At 46.8% G+C, this 17,048-nt stretch overlaps 1 protein-coding gene across 2 annotated transcripts in view; it reads right to left on the bottom strand.

Annotated features, from left to right (window-relative positions):
• Positions 1–14,277: 14,277 nt before the first annotated feature.
• The window catches only part of PRKAR1B (protein kinase cAMP-dependent type I regulatory subunit beta), a 101,021-nt gene continuing 98,250 nt past the window's right edge, over positions 14,278–17,048 (bottom strand). For both annotated transcript variants that reach the window (XM_074841424.1, XM_074841425.1), the window contains exon 11: positions 14,278–16,702. In XM_074841424.1, the coding sequence (XP_074697525.1) occupies positions 16,530–16,702 (173 nt within the window). In that variant the 3' untranslated portion in view covers positions 14,278–16,529. The remainder of the gene's footprint in view (positions 16,703–17,048) is intronic.

Genomic DNA, 17,048 nt, shown 5'->3' with positions numbered 1-17,048 from the left:
TGTGATGTGTGGTCTTACTCAACCCTGGCTTTCTGAGGGATGGAGAGGCAGGGTCAAACACAGCCCAGATTCAGCCCAGCACTTAAGACCATGACTAACCCAGAGCATGGAGTGTTATCTTGATGTCATTAGGATGGACCTGCTTCTTTTCCTGGCGTTAAGCAAGCATTTAGTCTTTTGGAGTTTGCCTTACCACACCCTTCCCATCTCATGCTCATCTCAACATCACATTGCTAGCTGCCCACTGGGTTTCCACACATCTCTGCTGACTTTCCCCAGGCCGTCCGTCTGATCTCATAACCACATCTTCTCTGGTGGTTCACCATGTGCCCCTGGTCCCACCCTCTGTAGGGGTTTGCTGTATCACTGCTACTTTCCCATCCATCTGGAATTTCCCCTGAAGGCCTTGAGCCACCTACTCCCATAAATGTCATCAGAAACCTTTTGCTGGGAGGGACTTTCTGTGTTGTGTCTTGTGTTTCTTTGCTTCATGTTTGCGTAATCCAAATTGGCTGTTGATTTAATTTGAAACGCCATTACACCAGAACAGGGCCTCAGCATTCGCAGCACTTGAGAAAGATAAAATAGTGATAGAGAGCCAGATGGCTCAAGAGACTGGGAATCAGCGATGGAGTCTTTAATTTCTACATCACTGCTTCAAAATGCAGCTCTGATCCACAGTGAACTTCGTGGTCTCAGTCCAATTTCTAGTGTACGTATGGTCATGCCAGAAAAACTTTCTCCCATAAAACACCACCTGCTTTGGCTGGGAGGCCTGAAGAGGTGTGTGGTGGTCACCTCAAACCACAGTGAAATGTCACCTGCTGCACAAGGGTGACATGGTCACAGTGGCTCTAGCAGTACTCAGACATGGTCTGTGGCAAGGGAAATTCTAATTGCAGTGCTGCCCACCTGGCCGGCCTCTGCAGGAAAGACATTTCCTGCTCTCCCAAATTACCTTTCAAGCCATTTTAAAAATAACCTTGTTACTAAGTCTCATGAAGACTGTAACTCTGCAGTCCCAGAGGTTTGACTTTGATCCCACGTGTTGCTAATGAAAGACTCCTCGGAGGTGAGGAGGGCTTTGCCAGAGTATCAGAATAAGAAGCAAGTAAGAAATTTGTGTCTGGGGTGTCCCTAGGACAAAAACAGTGCGAAAACAAAATCTGGCCATGCACGCAGGAGCCAAAAGCCATACTAAACTAAGCTACAATTTCTTGCGGCATAGTCTTCCTTCCTGATGATGGTTATTTTCTAACCTATCTTTGCATGAACTAGAAAGAAGCAGGTGCCAGAAAAGAGGTGACTATGAAATGGTACTAAGGTCATTACACATGGAGCAGGAAGAAAGCAATCCAGCCTTTCAGGTTTCATGTACTAAAGCCATAACAGTCCGATAGGGCATCAGACCCCGTACTGGTAAAGTCTTCAACTGTACGTGAAGGCAGCAGAGCAAATGACTGTTTTTCCTTGCAAGGCTTCTTGGCTTGGATGTTGTCCCTCCTCAGCCCATGTTCACTCAGCTGCTCTCTCCCGGGTTCCCCTTTCCCCCACTGGAAAGCTGCCCAGAAACTCCCTCCCCAGTTTAAGGGCCAAGACTAAAACAGCCGAGTCAGGCTTGTTATTTAGGTCTCTGCCCCGCCTCGCCTCCCCGTGCAGGTCCGTCTCGTGCCTTCATCCTTGTTTTGGCTGGATACACTCCCCACACCCCTCGGTGCTCCTGGCTGTTAGATGCACACAGCCAGCCAGCGCATTTCTGCTCCGTGTGCCCCCCCATAGCCAGTCCCACGCCGCATGTCTGTAGCCCCGCGTCGGCTCTGGGGATCTGCTTTGTACCATCAGCAATTGTTTGGTTTATATTCGCGTATCGGGCTATGACCCTGAACTGGCTTCTCCCTTTAAATTCCTTCCACTTGGCTCTGCCCACACTGTCCACAAAGCCTCTCAAAGAAATCCAGCTTGAAAAAAAAAAATCTAAGAAGAAAAACCCCTTCACAACAAAATGTCCTTCTCTCTCCCAGCAGCTCTGCTTGGGTGCGGTTTTCCCAACACTCCCCCACAACTGAGACGCAGAGTCTGTTCAGCACTGCTCTCTCCGGCACTGCAGGCGATAGGGTCACCCCACGGCTGGGCACAAAGCACCCGCAAACTGTCCCTGTCTGCGGGGATTGTCCCAGCTTGCAAGGGGTTCCCGGAGTCACTGTATTGCTACAAAAATGTGCTTTTACCCAGCTTTCATCCCAAGACCCATATCGCCCTTTCAGCTTCTGCCATTATGCCGTGCTGTGTCTCGTGCTGAGCTCACAAGCAGGGTAGCATGGCCCACGAGTCTTCTCCTCCACAGTGAAGACCCCTGGCTGTCTCATTCACTCCCTTATATATATATAGGATTGTCCCCATAAAGTGGCAGCTCCACACATGTGCTGGTGGGCGGATAGCTGTGCATTTGCCCTCATGATTTCATGCCAAAAACATTTGCAAGTTCAGCTCGTCGCTTGATTTCCCTCTCTCTCATTCTCCCTTTCGCAGTTACTCACTGAGTCTAACGAAGGCGACCTGCGTTCGTCCCCCCCAGCAGGCCATATGCTCTCAGGCTTGGGTTTCTGCTTCCATCCCTACAGCTTTATCATTCCCTTGTCCTGCCCCAAGTTCTTAAAGATTTTCTTAAAGACTTTCAGTAAGATCAAAATAAATTATGTCATACGCATTGCTGTTATGAAGCCTTCCCTTTCGCCTCTATTTTCAGCAGCTATTTTGAGATGATTAATAATTTACCCCAAGGCTTGGCACAACAATGGTTAAAGGGATGAAGCTGATCTGGTGCAGGAGCCTTCTGGACAGAAGCAGTTTTATTAAGTCTTATAAGTGCTATTTTTTCTTTAGGAAAGGAGTAGATTTTTTTAAGTGTTGTGAGAACAGGAATGTTTCTTTTTTAGCCAATTCCACATACTTTTTGTTATAGGAGAAGATGTGGTCTGAGGGTTTTAGCAGAGGCTAAAACAGGGGAGAACTGGATCTATTTTGGTGGTGTATCAAATGAATAGGAAATAATTGAAAATGCTGCATTAAAAAATGAGTTTAGCAGCAGCTCCAGGCAAACCCTGTTCTGCAGACAGCCCTCCCCTTACCTGCACGGCACCCAACAGACCGCACGTTGGGTGCAAAGGTGCCGATTTGATCCATTTCCACACTGGCCAAAATACATTCCTTTAATCACGCCCTCCTGGGAACGGAGGTTTGGTGTGTAATTGTTTTCCTGTTGGTAAAATGAAACATTTTGGCTCCCAGAGGTTGTCGCAAGGCTGTTTTCAGGGTGGTGGACAGACAGGTCTTGCCTGGGGCTCCACTGAGATGCTCTCACACATTCTGGTTAATGGGCAGCGTATGCTTTGCTCAGACTGAAGCACATCGAATAACCCTTGCTCCCGGGGTGCCAGTGACAGCAGTGCAGCAGCAGCCTTCTGCCTTGTACAGACTATTTCTCTTTTCCCCACCTGCTGCTTGGGCTGAAATCAGAGCTCAGATTCATCTATTCCCATCTCAGCACCCTGTCTCCATCACACCCTACTCAGTGGAAAGGTGATGGGGGTTTTTTGGGACCCCACATGACACACACATCCCCTGCTAAGGACACACACCAGTCCTATCACTTCAGATACACGTCCAGGTCTGCCAACAGCCTCATCTGTAATGATGGTGGGGCGTGAAACAGATTAAAAACCAGAGGCCAGAATTTTTTTAGGTTAATCTGCTAATGCCAAAGGATCATATTTGGCAGCAACATAAGGAGAGTTCTCATCAGTTTATAATCCTGCTTTTCTTCCCTTTAACAACCTAATTTTGTACATCACTGTGTGGAATCCAGACACAGATAGTTGTCCCCCAGTTAACACCAGCCTACTTGTGCCCTATAGAAATCTGTGTGCTGCCTGTGGGAGCTGGAGAGATGTGGGTGCCGTGTAGGTCTAGAGACTATCTGGAGGGGTTTCAGAGAGTAACAGGTAGCTCAGGGTCACAAGAAGTGCTGCTGGAGACACGTGCAGAGCTTTCGTTGAGCAGTTTTGAAGAAAGTGACCTTTCATGTTTGTATCTCACTTTGCACTTTGGTGCAGGGGTCAGTTGGTAGCTATTGGGAAATGAAATATTTTGATTGTCACAGAGGAGAAACTCACAATTTTTCCTGAAAACTTTCACACCAAATGGAAAATTTCTGACAAACTATTCTGTTAGAACAACTTTTCGTACTGCAGAACAAACTGTGACGAACATTTTTTCTACCAGGTTTTTCTTCTGACATTATGAATCCTGATGGGGGATTAGCTAACATGGCTTGTTATCAGTGTATGCAGCATCAGAGAGGAAGACTTGAAGCTATGTGAGATCTTGAAAACAACCATCCGATGCCAATAAGCAATTTGAGATGTTGGTAGAACTGAAAAGCAGGAACCGTGGGCTAAAGTCAGTGCTGATGTTACTCCTAGCTGTGGGTGAAGTTGCCCCAGGGCTGAATTTGCCTCAAGAGAGTCAAGCCAGGGAGCAGCTTAGCTTCTAAGAAACTCAGAGTGAATGAATTATGGGAATTAATTGGTAAGGTCAGCAATGAAATCGTGAGTCCATTGCAGAGGAGACAGGATGCATTTCTAAAGGGCTAAGAATGGCCCCTGTGCTAGATTTATGGGGCTAAGGTGATGAGAGAGAGAGGACAGATAATAACCTTTCAAATCACCAAGGCAGACCAAATATGCTTTGCTATCGTCCGCTTGCTTTTCAATGTACGTGTGTCACGTTTAGAAAACAAGGCCCTGTCTGTCCCTGCTGAAACAGAAGCAACAAAATAACACTGCTTGTTAGGGAAATGCCAAAACAGAAAAAAGATAATTGAAACATTCAGGCTGGCAGTAAATGAGGATAAAGGCAATAAATCTTGAAAGCGCGCTGCTTATCTCAGGCAGGAGCTGCTGGCGCTACTCTCTGGCCAGCATTCTGCCAGCCCGGGGAGGCTTCTTTGGTGCCCAGTTATCTGGAGTGTCAGCCTTCAGCCAAGGCCACCAGCTTGCAATAGAAAAGGGATGCTGAATCAGAAAAGATACATGTCCCTCCTGCCACAGCTGTTCTCTCTCCTAATCAGAGATGCTCTGCCTGGGGAAACGGCTGCAGGTGAAATGGTGTTTATGAACTAACCCCGCAGGCACATGGCCAGCAAAACCCTGCCAAGCAGGAGGCAGAGAGGGGTGGCTTCACTGGGGAAGGACACACGGCCCCTTACAGAGCTGCTCCAAGGCTGTGTAGCACGGTCCTGGTGCTGCTGCATCACCCCCAGGGCTCGGTGGGCTGGAGGCTGCCACTGCGGTACTAGCAGCCTTCTACGCCATTTTGAGGGCTTTCTTGACGCCTGCACAAGCCACTGATCCCTGGTGACTCTGAATTTATTTTAACATGAATAAACTCAGAGTAAGTTGTCAAGGAACACCCATAATTCAGTTACAAATCTGCAAATTTGGTATAAAAGAAGACACAAATTTTCCTTCCGGATTTATGTATAGTTGAAACACGAGCAATAGAGGGGGAAAGCCTGCAAACAAAAATAGTATCCTGGAGTCTTATGCTTATTACATGGCAACGAAGGTATGTGATGCTGCAAAGCTCTTGGCTCATGGCCTCGCCCTACTCTCACACAAGTCCTGGAGAAGTTATGAAAGTCCAATAGAAATCTATGAGTTCTGATGAGGAGTATCCCTGCTTCCCACCTTCCCTGCCCTCATGACAGGAGTCAGCACAGAGATGTGCTGCAAGGCAACTGGATGATAGTGACCACTTCATTGCTGCCCAACATTGCTCCCCATAGCTTTGTTCACCCAATTTTCCATCCTCAGTGTCCACTCTCCTGTTGCGGTGCTAAGGTTGGTCTGTGAGTGATTTTTCAGCTGGCAGCCTGTGCAGCGGCGAGGCCCAGCCTTAGCCAGCCAAAGAGGGTCACCTGGTGGGACATGGGCTCCAAGGAGCACATCAAAGCCGGAGGACTACAATCCTTCTCTGAAGACCAGCTCCCCTTTGAGATTTTTCAGAGACCACCCTCTGCCCTTTTGCTGGCTTTGATGTTCTTCAGATGGAGACAGGATTTCAAAATGCTTGACTATAGGGAAAAAAACCGTACTGGAGAATGCTATTTCTCCGACCGCTTCTTTCCCCTATCTGCTCAAGGGCTTGATCCTACAAGTACCACTGAGACAAAACTGCAGTCAGTGGGGGAAAGATGTTTTCCAAGGCAGCTCCAAGGTGGGCAGTAAGCACAGAGCAATCAGCTCCTGTCTGTGTTGCTTTGGGCTTGTCAAGCAGCAGCCAGAGACTCTCCAGAGAGAGCTGCTTTTTCTAAGGTGCCAGTACAGCTCCTTACACAGAGCACGTCAGTTTGAGGTCTCGAGGCATCGTTGTAAGACCCCAGCTTGCTATGGAAATGTTGATCTGGTAAGGATTACTTCTCTTCTGCAAAACAGAGGTCTTTCTTTTTCTCTGCTGTAGTAATTTTTCTGCAATTATAACTTACCACCAAACAGCTTAAACTGCAGGCACTAATACAACACAGGCAGCAGCCTCCCTCTACCTTCAGTGGACAGCTTGTATCAGATGGCACCCGGATGGTTTCAGCATGAATCACTCACTGCCTCTGTAACCAACATTCCCATAACCTAAATCTATCAAAAAGAACATAAACCACATCAGAAGCCAGTTCTCAGATACTCATTTGCTAAGACTTTGGAAATCTCTTATATTAAACAGATCATCTCTTTATAGGAGTATGAAGCTGCCCTAATTATACAAAGGGTGGAAAGGGACAATCTTCTATCTGGGACGGCTGTTTAACTTTTTCTGGCTTCCTAAAAAGCCATTGTCTTGTAAACTGAGCATTCCTCCGCTAGCCTGGTAGACACAACATTCCCCACGTCCCAACCGAACGCCGTGCAAGGCCGGCTTTGCTCTCTGCGGAGCAGCGGTCCTGAGCGGGCCAGCCTGGAGAGCCCCGTTGGGGTCAGAGGTGTGGGCAGGCTGGTGCTGGCTGCCCCTGAAACACCCCATTTGGAGCACTACCTGCTGCCAAACATGGTCCTGCACTGGCTTTTGTGTGTAGTCCCTCAGCAGTGGCCTCTGGCCTGTTGTATTTTGGAAGGATGCACTTTGCTCCAAGCACCTACCGCGCATCGACCCCTTGTGCCTCTGCTGCTGGTGCCCTCCCACGCCGACCCTCACGAGCTGCACACTGGGATTCAGCTCCAGGCAATGTGGCATAGCAAGAGATGTTGGTCTTCAACCTTTTGGTTCCCTCCTTTGCCAAGCTGTGCGACACCAACAGCAATTCCCACCTCTCACCTCCCCAGTGACACTTTAAATTTGGGAATCAAACCCAGGAGCTTTCACACCGCAAGTCACTGGGCTTGCAGGGATCTCACCAGGGTCAGCAGCAGCCTCTGAGGCTTTGATCTGGTGCCTCTTATGTTTTTCCATATGGTTGGAGATATGATGAAACCCCTGAATCTTCAGGAAGATGAACTGCTTCATTACAAAGGCTGCCTCGTTTCTTACCAGCCACCTGGGCAGCAAGCAGGGCCAGGGTCACTCACACTGCCCACCCGAGGAGGGTGACATCTCAGGATACTAAACAACATCCATCAAATGCCCTTTGCTTGCAAACCATGCACAATTTTTTTCTGCAGCTAAAGAACCAACTGTGAGTAGCAGTGAGGTGTTAGCTACTAACACCAAGTCAGGTCTTACAGGGAAGATTTTAATTCCATGTTACGATAATCCCAGGCATTTTTATTCTGCACGAATAGTATTTATTCTTAGTTTCCTTCATCTGTTGGCAATAATGTATTCAGTTTCTGTTTGTGTACATGCTCTGGTACATGCTATTGTACAGATGATGGGCCTTAAATTCACGCTTTGTTGAAGGTACATTTCTTTCAAAAGGTTTTACATTACTAAAGGTAGCAAGTCACAAAATAAAACCATTGTTGCAAATATCATTTGAAGTTAATCTTCATATAATCCATAGTAAATATTTATACGCAATACAAAAGTGGTTGGATTTGTTTACAGTTTGAAATTGTTGGAGAGAGGATTCCATATAGATTAGTTGGCTAATCTGCTGTAATCTGCTTAAAAAGCAAATGAAATGGGTTTTCTTTCACCGAATCATTTTGGCCCTATGTGTGCAGTGACTTCAGACAGGGAACGGATTCAAGCACAAAAGGGCATTTACCTTGTGGGCGCTCAGAGCATTGCTCACATTGCAGGAGAGCCATAAATTTCCTCTTCTGCCTTAAAGAATGGGACAGCTGCAGTGACTGAATTTAAACTGAGATGGGTGTCATGCTCTTCTATCCCATTTCCTCGCTGCAGCGTTTGAACTACATTGCCTGGGGATAAGCTGATCTTTGAAGAGGCACCTGCAAGGTGCTTACACAGAAGTCATCCTTTCTGAATTTATTCTGTTTTATTTCACTCCCTCCTAAGGAGGCTCTACATGAGGTACCTCTACACTAGCATGCTCCTGAGTTAATAAGGAAAGTGTCCTGCTAGCTTTCTTGATGTCTCTAAATTTGGGGAGGAATGGGAAATTATCCTGTATTCTTTACTCACAACTCAACTTTGCTCACAAGAGAATTGCAGTTCAAGGTGGAAAAAGATTTTAGATACTCCTCATACTTCACAGAAGGTTCCTGGCTGATGTGGGCTCCCATGGGACCCATGTGTCTCCTCTGTGCAGGGACTGCAAGGTTCAGGCTTGGACCTCTAATAGCCCAAAGAGTTAAGAGCAAAGCACGGGCAGCACACTGAGACATCCTCCTCCAGACAAACAACGAGCTTGGCTGCAAGGTTCATTTCACACATGGCTGAGACAGTGTGAATGGTGATGAAATCCCGTTTCATGGTTGTTCACAACACACCAATATTCAGAGGTTGCAGAGGGCAGAGGGATCCTTCTGAGCCCCTGTCCCCGGTGTGGGGACCCTCATGCAGAGGTGACCTTGCTGAGACAACACACTAGCTGCAGCGTAGGCGAGTCCTAAGCCCTCTGCACCCTCTTGATCCAGGATATGGTATGGGCCAGGCAGGAAGCAGCCCCACCGGGGGTGGGGGGGGGAGAAACGGGCTGGAACAATCCTCCCTGTGGGTATGAGGCCACTTCATTTCCCATTTCCCCACCACACCTGGGACCAAGCAGGTGGCCATCAGCAGAGCCCACTGACATGAAGTATGGAGTTGCCCACATCTCCCTGCTCCTCACTGGTTTTAAATCCCATCTCCTGCAGACCCCACGCTGGGCAGGCTGGGCTCCCCCCTGTCTGTAACCTGCTCCTCCGTCTGGGTCAGAGCAGTAGCTGCAGCCCAGCTCTGCTCCTGGGGGTTGAGACAGAGAACCTCCCCAGGGAAACCCCGGGGAAGGAAAAACACATCTTGCCTCATCCTGTAAACAGCAACACCCTCAGGGCTGCAGATCCCCGCCTGGGAAGGGATCTGGCCCATCACCTGTGCTGTCCTCTGGCAAATGCATCAGCTTTCAGTGTTGGGGCAATCACTTTTTTTTCCCCTACCGCATATCCCCAGTGCCGGTAGATTATTTCAGTGTGGGTCCCTCTGAATAATACATTCATCCGCAGTCCTTCCCCCACCCCGTCCTCAGCAAGGCCTTCATTAGTTGAATACAGTGGCTCAGCTCCAGCACGCACAGCTGCCGTCACTGCTGCAATTCTTTTGCCTTGAGAAAAAGCATATACAATTTAATATGCTCCTGGCACAACAGCTTTTCTGTAGCGGAGGAGGCGGGTTTGTTTATGGCTATTTTGATAGGGCAGCTTTCATCCGGACACAGGTTCTGCTGCATCTCCCCGCTCGCACAAGGGTGCCTTTGTTGGGCTGGTTCTTGTGTTCCTCGGGAACCTCTGGCCATTTCGGCACCTTCTCCTGCCCCCTGCAAAGCCACGTTTTAAAAAGCCCTCCTCGGCTAATCCTGTATTTCTCTAAAAGCTAAATCCCGGGCTAAGAGCCAGAAATGCAAGGCAATAGGAGAGGGTGTGATGCTTTACTGGATACGTGTCAAGGATATGAACCATCCTGCCATCTCATGGGAATTTGGCCCATGGTAGCATGGGCTGGATGCATCTGAGCGTCCACGCCAGTGGGAGCAGAGCTCGTGATGCTGCCAGTGGCTGTGAGCAGCGACTTACAGGCTTGCCAGGCTCGGGAGCAACTCTATTGCTTTCCCAGATACCTTTGGCCTCGCCAAGAGCCGTACAAACCGGGCGCCGGGGCATGACTCCCTCCTCCTGATTGCAGGACCAAGACTGGGGCTTTTCCATCTCTGCAGGAGCTGGCGCTAGGAGATGCAGATTCTGCTCGGCAGCGATTCCCGCAGTCATCGTTACGCAAGTTAAACTGTGAACAGTGACGCATCTCCCCGCTCGGCGCTTCTGCGGCACGTTCAGCTCCCGGGTAGGGTGGGGTGCGGCGGAGATGCACCTCCGGGCTGGAAAGTCTCAATCAAATAGCCCAGAGTCTGCAAACGTAGCCAACTACTTCTATCTGGCAAATTGCTTGAGCTGCCCCTGGATGAGAAGGAGCAATAATCTCTTGTATTTTTCAGCTGCTAAGTCTGTTCCCTCTTGCTGCCGTAGTGGAAATAAATGGTGGGAGGGTTTAGCCAGCACTAATTCATTGCCACGTTCGATTTGAAGTCGCTGCGACTTTGTGCTTGGCCCACAAATACAACTGAGAAAATGAAAACGGCTAGAAATACGACTAATCATCCGATCATCGTAAACACATGGTAACGAAACAGAGTCACTCTGTAGCGCATATAAATTCCACACATGTGGAGGAATGCAAAGCAGCTATTGTACCCCCACTTTGCAGCTCCATTTCACTATTTTCCCAGTTTATCTGGAAAATACATACTGCATGGTACTGTACGTCGTATTTCACTGCTATGCACCATGATGTCTTCTGATGGAACAATTGCCATGCTTGTAGTCTAAGGGCAATACAAAAGTGCTTTCAAATAATAACAATACATTTTCTGTATAAAGAGGATAGGGAGTAGCCACTTCCCAGAAAGGCTTGATTTCCCTAGAGCCAGCAGTCTGAACATCCAGAGCGCCAGTAACAGCAGGCAGTGGCGAGAAAATCCCTACCTCATCATCAGTCTATATGTCCCATCTCCAACTGCCAGTCCTTGCAAAGAGCGGAGGCTGCTGCACCCACCAAGGGTAAGGTGAATGCACCCGGCGAGTCCTGGCAGCCTGAGGCTCGATTTATCCCATCAGGGCTTGGGTGAGGGGCACTCTTTTGGCAAATCAACTCTTTCAGCTTCAAACCGAAGCTGTGAGTAGAGAGGAGCAGCATTCTCACAGCCCAGCTACCAGAGATCACGCAGCAGCGCAGCATCTGCCAATTCATTCAGCGCTGCTGGCCCATGCAGCAACATGGCACGCCGCTGTTCCATGTTTGGAGACAGTTTATACTGGAATAGGAGCAGTCTTCTTGGGTAAAATGATTATTTTTTTCCTCCACGAGAGCTCACGACTTTTTTAAAGAGAACTCTGCACACTTAAAATTGCCTGAGCACAAGAGGATGGGACGTGTGTTGCAGCTGGTCTGGGCAGCGGAGGCTCTCTGTGATAGTTTTGCAGAGAGTGACTTGAAAACAAGGATTAAAACACAGCTGGGGAGGGGCTGGAGCACTCAGAGGCGAAAAGTTACCCATGCACTTCTGAGATAGGAGTCACAGTATGCCCAGGGAGACGCTCATGCTTTGCTTTCCTTTCCCAGGCAAAGTGCGGCCTCTTTTCTAAAAGCTGAATCCAGATTTTTAGACATCAGAAGAATCACTCTGGTATTGGAGCCTGATCAAGCACAAAAAACATCCTCAGCCTTCACAAAAATACCAGATGGCTGCAGATGCCAGGTCCTTTGGCCAGGCAGCTTTTTCAGAGAAAAGGCCAGCTTGTTGTGCGAGTGCTGCATCCCAGATAAAACTCTGCTGAGCAGCAAAGACACCCTTGGAGAAGGAGAGGCATTGAAGCCAAGGCATTCCCGTAACATCGGATTTTCAAGGCTACGCATACGCTCATATCCAAATATGTTCTCCTTCTCCAGAGAGAAGTAGGACCTACAGAAGTGACTCTGGCTGTGGAAACACTCTTGAGTTTCTGAGCAGTTGTGTACATTTGAAGAAAGCAAAAATGAGCTCCAGTCAGAGTTGCCAAATCATTAAAAACAAATTAAAAAAACATGTCTGGGAATGTAAGAGTAGATAATTCAGTCTCTGAATGGTGAGCTGGTCTTTGAAATATCAAGTGTGAGCTTTTAAACTGGTTAGTGCTCATTGGGTCAATGGTGCAACACCACCTACTCTCTCTTCCTACTCTGCTAACTCCCATCCACCTGCAGCAGCCTTTGGGGACACTACTGCCGTTGCAGTGACCATATATTCATGTGGCACTGCAGTGAACAGCAGGCAACAGGATCTCCGGCTCCCTTTAAGGAGATCATCGTGGTTTTGCCTCTGAGCGAGATAATGTTCCGTCTCTCAGCTGCTACACAGAAATGTGCCGAAACAACAAACATGATCTCTTCCATAAATGGGTGAGTGAAAGGATTTATGCACCATTTAAGACTTAAAACCGAATGCGATGCACACACCTTGTGCAACCTTCACAACAGAAGAAATGTCACCCTTCGTGTGGTGACTCTGCTTCTGAAGACCACTGACTGCAAGAAAAACAAACCAGCAGCCAGCAACCAAACTGGCATGCCCTGGGATTACTTGGTTCTCTGCAACGGCTCTTGTTTTCCACCAACACCTGAACAGGTAACATGGTGTCAGACTGTGTTTGCTTGAGGATCAAGGATTCACCCGCCTCCTCTGACTCCACAACTTACAGCACATACAGAGCAGTGGGAATGCTTACGAGAGCTTACAGTAATCTGACACACACACACTAAAGCCTGGGCAGCCGCACGGGCCTTGTAAAAAACCTGGAGGTACAATTAGTTTCTATTACAAAAAAAGTATTTTCTTTTGTCTTGGGAGTCCTGAAATGGCTGCGACACAATTAAAACCAACCGAAAAAAGAATGACAATGAGAAGTGGTGAGATGCTCTTTTCTGGGGAGCGTGGGCTGGTAACGTCCTTCTGGAAGAACCTCAGAGAGAGTGGTCACTTTTGATTACTACATAATGTGAGTAATTCTCTGGAAAGACGAGTCCTTCCCGCCTGAATCATAGCAAAGGGGGGAAAAATAACACATTCCAAAAATGGAAAGCTGGACAGCCCTTGGATGCCGGGAGCCGCCTAAGATTCCTGTGCAGGGGCCACCGCAGAGAAGCTGCATGGAGTGAGTCCACCAGCCCTGCACGCTGCTCTGGGGTGATGGCTCCAGCACCGGAGCCAAGCTTGGACCACAACATACCTACACTCCTCTTCCTCACCCAGAAGCCATACTCGCCAGTCCTTCAACCTCTGCATTCACCCCGATGCATGAGATACAGGTGGTTCCTTTGAAGGCTCTGCCTTCTCTGAGAAGTTTGTCCTCAATGTGGTTCTTGGCCAGCCCATTGCATGAACACAAGCCATGGCAGCAGAACAGAACATCTCTGGGGCCAAAAAAGGCTTTGTGCTTTAGACCCAGGGCAGCTGCACTTCTAAAAATCCATGCATGGCCAGAAGGTGAGAGGAATGATCACGACAGATCCCCATCGTGGTCGGGGCCATGGGCTTTGTCTGTGACACTGGAGGAAAAAGGAGCATCATCGGTATTCGAGAAATAAAGAGCCTGCTCTTCCCAGTGTCTTCCTGCTGATTGTACAGCAGACTCATCAGCAGTCCTGGGGGTTTCTAAGCTCTACACAGGGTCCCTACGACCAGTGAGACAGCTCACAAACTTCATGTTCCACATGTGCTTCAACGCCTGGCTAAGCTGTCATCTAAACCACAACACGAAGGTCTGAGAGACACCTTGAACCCCTACTTCTTTATATAGACATACAGGGTTACATTTAAACAGAAGACATATTTTTCTTCATGCTAATCCTCCAGAAAACCAGTTTGGTTTCCATTACTATATATAGCACTGGGATTCTTGGTCTATTTTTTATCCCTTTGCATCTGATTATTTTCAGTAGAGTTCAAACTTTTTATGATATGCAGATTTTAACTAGAACATGACTTCTATTCGTACAGACTGCCATTATTATTAATAAGCCCACAACGGCCACATATAATGTAGAAGAATTTTATTCATACTGTAATCCTGTCCCATCATCCACTGCAAATATTACAATTATCTTTAAAATGTCATTGAATATCATTTTGTTCCACTTAAAGCATAGGAATCCTGGTGTTAAATTGTTACACTTCTCATGAGATTGCTTATAACAGAACCATAATTCAAATGTATTTTCCATGAGCTGTAAAGGTTTAAAGCAAAGAATGTGTGGTGTGTGTGTGCTCGAGTAACTTCTAAACAGTGAGGCTAATACCTGGTGTTTAACAAGAAATGTATCTTGCATGTTATGCGAAACACTCACAACTTCTTACCAATACAACAGAAATGCAATAGGTAAAGGAAGATACATGAGTGACTGATAATCTTTAAAAAATATTTCTTTTAAAAATTGCACAAGAGAATACAAAAACAGTGAAGCAAATCAAAAGTTTTGCAAATGCTTATACATTTATATATATATATATAATGGGGGCCTGCCTATATAAATGTATGTGATAAAAATTGAAAGGTTGAAAAATTGAATGGTCATATTTAATAACACGTGCAAGAAGCATAATCATAATAAATAGTAGCAACGAATATACACTGACAGGACCACTGAAAATATGCTGAAATAATTTAAGCACCTTGAAGTGATGAGAGGACTCTGAAGTCGAGAAGCAGTTAGCTCTGTAAAAACCACTGTGGGCAGCTACTGGAATATTGGCCCCTCTTGGTGGGAGTCGATAGGAAATTCCCAAGTTAGTTTTTGTTAATTCCAAAGAAGAAAGCATTTGCATGTCAGTAGGCGTAATTTTAGCCATGTTCTTCACTAACACCTCTAGTTTCAAAAGGGAGATTGCTGCCTTACTTCATTGCATAACATTTGGCATGTAAAAGGTACAGAAAGTTCGTATTTACTCAGAAGAATGTTATCATAAAGAAGAAATGTAGTTTTGCCACAACTGAAAAGTGGGCAGTGCTATTTAGGGCAGCTGAGATGCAGAGCTTTGCTGCTGTTAGCAAAGACAAGTTTTCCTTCAAAAGAAGAGCTTCACAACGAATAATCTAAATGATCCCATCCTCGAGGGCTGCACAGCAGAGTAAGGTCCGGATCTGCAAAAAGAAGCTCCATTCAGGAGGAGACCCTGTCTAGGCAGGACAGCACCAACTGCCAGCGAGGTTGCGTGCCCCGGCAGGGACCTGCGCTCTAGGAGCTTCTTGCAAGATCCTGGTGCTTTTTGTTATGAGATATGTGTCTTTTGGAGGACAGGCAGCATTCTGAAGCATGTATTTGGCTTTCAGGAAATCCTAAAAAATCCTAAAATTTAGTTATGTACTAAAAGAAAGGCATCTGAATTTAATTAAGTGAACCTTATTAAAAACAAACTGGCGTTGTTGCCCCTGATGTACAACTGGCACCATCTCTTCAGCATTTCATACAATATTCAGGGAAGTGGCTGAGGACACTCTGCTGCCCATAAGTATGTTTTGAAGCCCACTTAATTCAGTGGAGAAGTTCCTGTTGGACTTCTAAGGGATCTAATGCAAACCCTCATTTTAAAAAAGCTGAGGACAAATAACTTCGGTCCTAAAGGCGCCATTTGAATTCTTACAAACATTGTTCCTTGACCTCTTCACCCAGAAGACTGGAGCAGGCTGTTTGGCTTAGCATATCCTACAAAGCAGACCTGAAAGGGCTTGTAACACGGAGGAGTATGGCCCCTATATCTCAGCCACAAACAAAATGACTCAAAAACTCTACTCTTCCCTGGCTTGCTGGAATGATCAAAATCTTTCTCCGACCTTCCCTCTTAAACTGCCACTCACCCCGTGGGATTTCAGAAACCTCCAGCCCATAACCAGTGAAAAGTCTTTTAAAAGTGACAGGCAGAGGGACATCGCTTGATCAAAGAAGCTTGACAAGAGGTGAATAAGACCAACTCCAAAGATAATGAGGGAAATAGAAATTCGTATGAATTTTAAAGTTAAAAACACAGTTTTAAGCTATATGATCCAACAATAGGTAAAAACCTTGCCTGCAAGCCAAAAGCCTAATCTTTCCCAAAGCTGGTCTTATCCAAACAGTTGTCTTCCTATTTACATGATACATGAGATTTGAACTGACATCCAGTACGTGACATAAACAGAAAAAATACACATAAAATGCACATCTTTTATTTTTTTCTTCATAAAGCTATGGAGCTGCACAGAGCAAATTTAAGTGCACAAGGTCACACAAAGGCAGCTTTCCAGAGGAATCCTTCAGACGGTGAGCGAAATGAAACTGTTGTATCTCTGAATGTTTCTCTTGAGGATTTCGGAACAAGGACCGAGCACTCGTTCGAAGCGGGGCCGATCCAGCTTTACGCACTTCAGGGGTCCGCGTGCCACCACCGTAGCAGCTCGGGGCCGATTGAGCAGTAACGCTATCTCACCTGGAAACAGGCAGAAATACGCTGTCACACACCCTGTGCCTCTTTTTCGGAGGGTGCATATTCTAGCTACCATCCAGTTGCTTTGGTTGTAGAACATTTCCCTTTATATATCTCTTGATAGACACTTTACATAATTCTGTTGACAGTACAAATGCATTACACATGCATAATGCATGCGTGTAAAATGCCTTTGAAAACAAATGCTTTCAGACTGTTTTGCTGATTCTGGATCTGTCTCCTATCAGCTACACTGGTGTAAACCAAGGAATGGTTTCAGCTTCACTGAAATCTCTCCGCATCGCTGAAAGCAGCGACTGACCTACACATAACCCCTCGCTTGTAAGAG

The sequence above is a fragment of the Strix aluco genome, chromosome 15 (genome assembly GCF_031877795.1).
Source record: "Strix aluco isolate bStrAlu1 chromosome 15, bStrAlu1.hap1, whole genome shotgun sequence".
NCBI classification, from domain to species: Eukaryota; Metazoa; Chordata; class Aves; order Strigiformes; family Strigidae; genus Strix; species Strix aluco.
The sequence above is the reverse complement of the archived record's forward strand: the minus strand, read 5'-3'. Positions and strand labels throughout refer to the sequence as shown.